This window comes from Pygoscelis adeliae, unplaced genomic scaffold, assembly GCF_000699105.1.
Source record: "Pygoscelis adeliae isolate BGI_AS28 unplaced genomic scaffold, ASM69910v1 Scaffold874, whole genome shotgun sequence".
NCBI classification, from domain to species: Eukaryota; Metazoa; Chordata; class Aves; order Sphenisciformes; family Spheniscidae; genus Pygoscelis; species Pygoscelis adeliae.
In genome coordinates, this window is record NW_008824684.1 from 52,669 (window position 1) to 54,630 (window position 1,962).

At 65.6% G+C, this 1,962-nt stretch overlaps 2 protein-coding genes across 2 annotated transcripts in view; one reads left to right on the forward strand and one right to left on the reverse strand.

The window, feature by feature from the left end:
* Positions 1-875, forward strand: part of PLTP (phospholipid transfer protein) — a 4,282-nt gene extending 3,407 nt beyond the window's left edge. Inside the window, 3 exon segments of the mRNA XM_009323163.1 lie at positions 222-285; positions 373-449; positions 564-875. Coding sequence (XP_009321438.1) covers positions 222-285; positions 373-449; positions 564-704 — 282 coding nt within the window. The 3' untranslated portion in view covers positions 705-875.
* A 915-nt stretch (positions 876-1,790) lies between these two features.
* The window catches only part of CTSA (cathepsin A), a 10,178-nt gene continuing 10,006 nt past the window's right edge, over positions 1,791-1,962 (reverse strand). The window contains exon 9 of the mRNA XM_009323164.1: positions 1,791-1,942. Within this exon, the coding sequence (XP_009321439.1) occupies positions 1,859-1,942 (84 nt within the window). The 3' untranslated portion in view covers positions 1,791-1,858. The remainder of the gene's footprint in view (positions 1,943-1,962) is intronic.

The following is a 1,962-nucleotide window of genomic DNA, read 5'->3' on the forward strand; positions in this document are numbered from 1 at the left end:
CGGTCGGTAGCGGTGAGCGGACCGGTGCCGGCCCCGGGGGGGGGGGCGGTCCGGCTTCCCTTGCTAGCACCCAGCCACAGCACGGGGCAGGCTTGGGGAGGGGCTGTGCATCGCAGGACACTCCTTCTAGCCCACCCAGTGCTAAGCGCAGGCATGCCCTGCCCAGGCAGGCAGGTCTGCCGCTGCTGCCCGTGTGCTCACCCACGTTCCTCTCTCCCCAGCTGTTCTCACTGCAGGCCCCACTGAAGACCCTGCTGCAGCTGACAATCATGCCCATCATTAACGGTAGCCGCCACCGCTGCCCGCAGGCAGCTGGGCTTGGGGCCGGGGCACAGCAGGACTCGCTTTCACTGCATCTCTCCCTCCCTGCAGAGAGGACTAAAAAGGGGGTGCAGATCCCACTGCCAGAAGGCATGGACTTCACCAAGGAGGTGGTCACCAACCATGCGGTACGTGGCAGGATGGGGACAGCCCGGGCGTCCCCAGCGGGTGCAGGGACCATGTCCTGCTGGGGCAGGGCGCAATTACACCCAGCCTTGCGCTAATCCTCTTCGCCTTCGCAGGGATTCCTCACGGTGGGAGCTGATCTCCACTTCTCCAAGGGGCTGCGGGAGGGGATTGAGAAGTACCGCCCGGCCCCTACCGCCCCCGCCTACCCCAGCTCAAGGCCTGCAGAGCCCAGCATGGACCCCCGCCAGCTCTAGCTCTTCTCCCCACTCGCTCCTTCACCCTGGACCGAGGGCAGATCCCGGGCTGGACCCGTAGACTGTAGGTAGGAAGCAGCTTCCCCGGTACCACTGGCACATTCTGCAGGGCACCCATGCCCTGGCGGGTAGCAGCAAGGCGGAGACAGCCGCTCTGGGAACCCCTGCTGCACCCCTTCTCGTTACACTAATAAACCACTTGACTCCAACCCACGCGGCCTCATTGCTTGGAGATGTGCCCACGCCGGACTGCACGGCTGCCAGCACGTGGGGAGAGATGGGGAAGGAGGCAGACAGCGCCGCTCTCCCGGCCAAGGTACCTGGGAGGCAGACACAGCTCAGAACAGTGGCAGAGGGGCTCAGAGCAACTGCACTTCCCCTGCTTTTGCGAGGGGGGCACAGACCACAGGCTCTGGCTCCCCAGCACAGCGTGTCAGCACTCACCTCCGCTAGATCTTTGGTGCATACTGGTACTCCTCAAAGGAAAGCAAAGCGGGGGGGTTGCAGGGCGGTGTGAGGAGCTGGGCAGTGAGGAGCAGAACCACCTTGTTCAGAGAGTTTATTGCAAGTTCCCAGAAGCGCTGCGTGCCCCAGGCAGTGGGATTGTCTTTGTGGTAAGCCTCCTTCACCGGGATCAGATGTGGGAGTGGGTTGGAGGGGAGCAGAAAGTCCCTGCAGGAGCAGCGCCCAGCTGCCCGCAGCCGCCACATGAACTGCATTCCTAGCAGGGGGCAGCGGCCTCGGAGCCTGCCCAGGGCTGTGCGCATGCAGGGGCCGCGGGGCAGAGGGGAAGTGGTGGGGACTGCTCCCTTCCCAGGAGGGAAGTAACTGACTCCCCAGACGGGGAGGAGGCGACACGAGAACCCACAAGGGAGGAGGCGGCTGCAGCAGGGGCACAACTCCTCACCCAGCAAGGACAGAGCCCCTGGGACCCCGTGCCCCTCACCCACCGCAGGCAGCCCCCTCCTCCACCCTGTCCAGCTGGGCACCATCCTGCAGGGCTGGGCAGAGCCCCTGGGCTGGAGCAGGGAGCCCCACCGGCTGCAGGAGTGACTCGTTTCATGGTGCAGGGAGCCTGGGCGCAGCACCAAGGACGGGCGGGAGGTGCCGGGTGGAGAGGGCAGCCGGGGCGCCAGGCGCTGCCTCCACAGCTCCTAGTAAGGCTCGTTCTTAATGAAGCGGCTGAACATGGTGAAGGCAGCGAGCGGCCGGTCCGTGGCCACCATGTGGCCAGCCCCCTACGGGAAAAGCGGGGCCG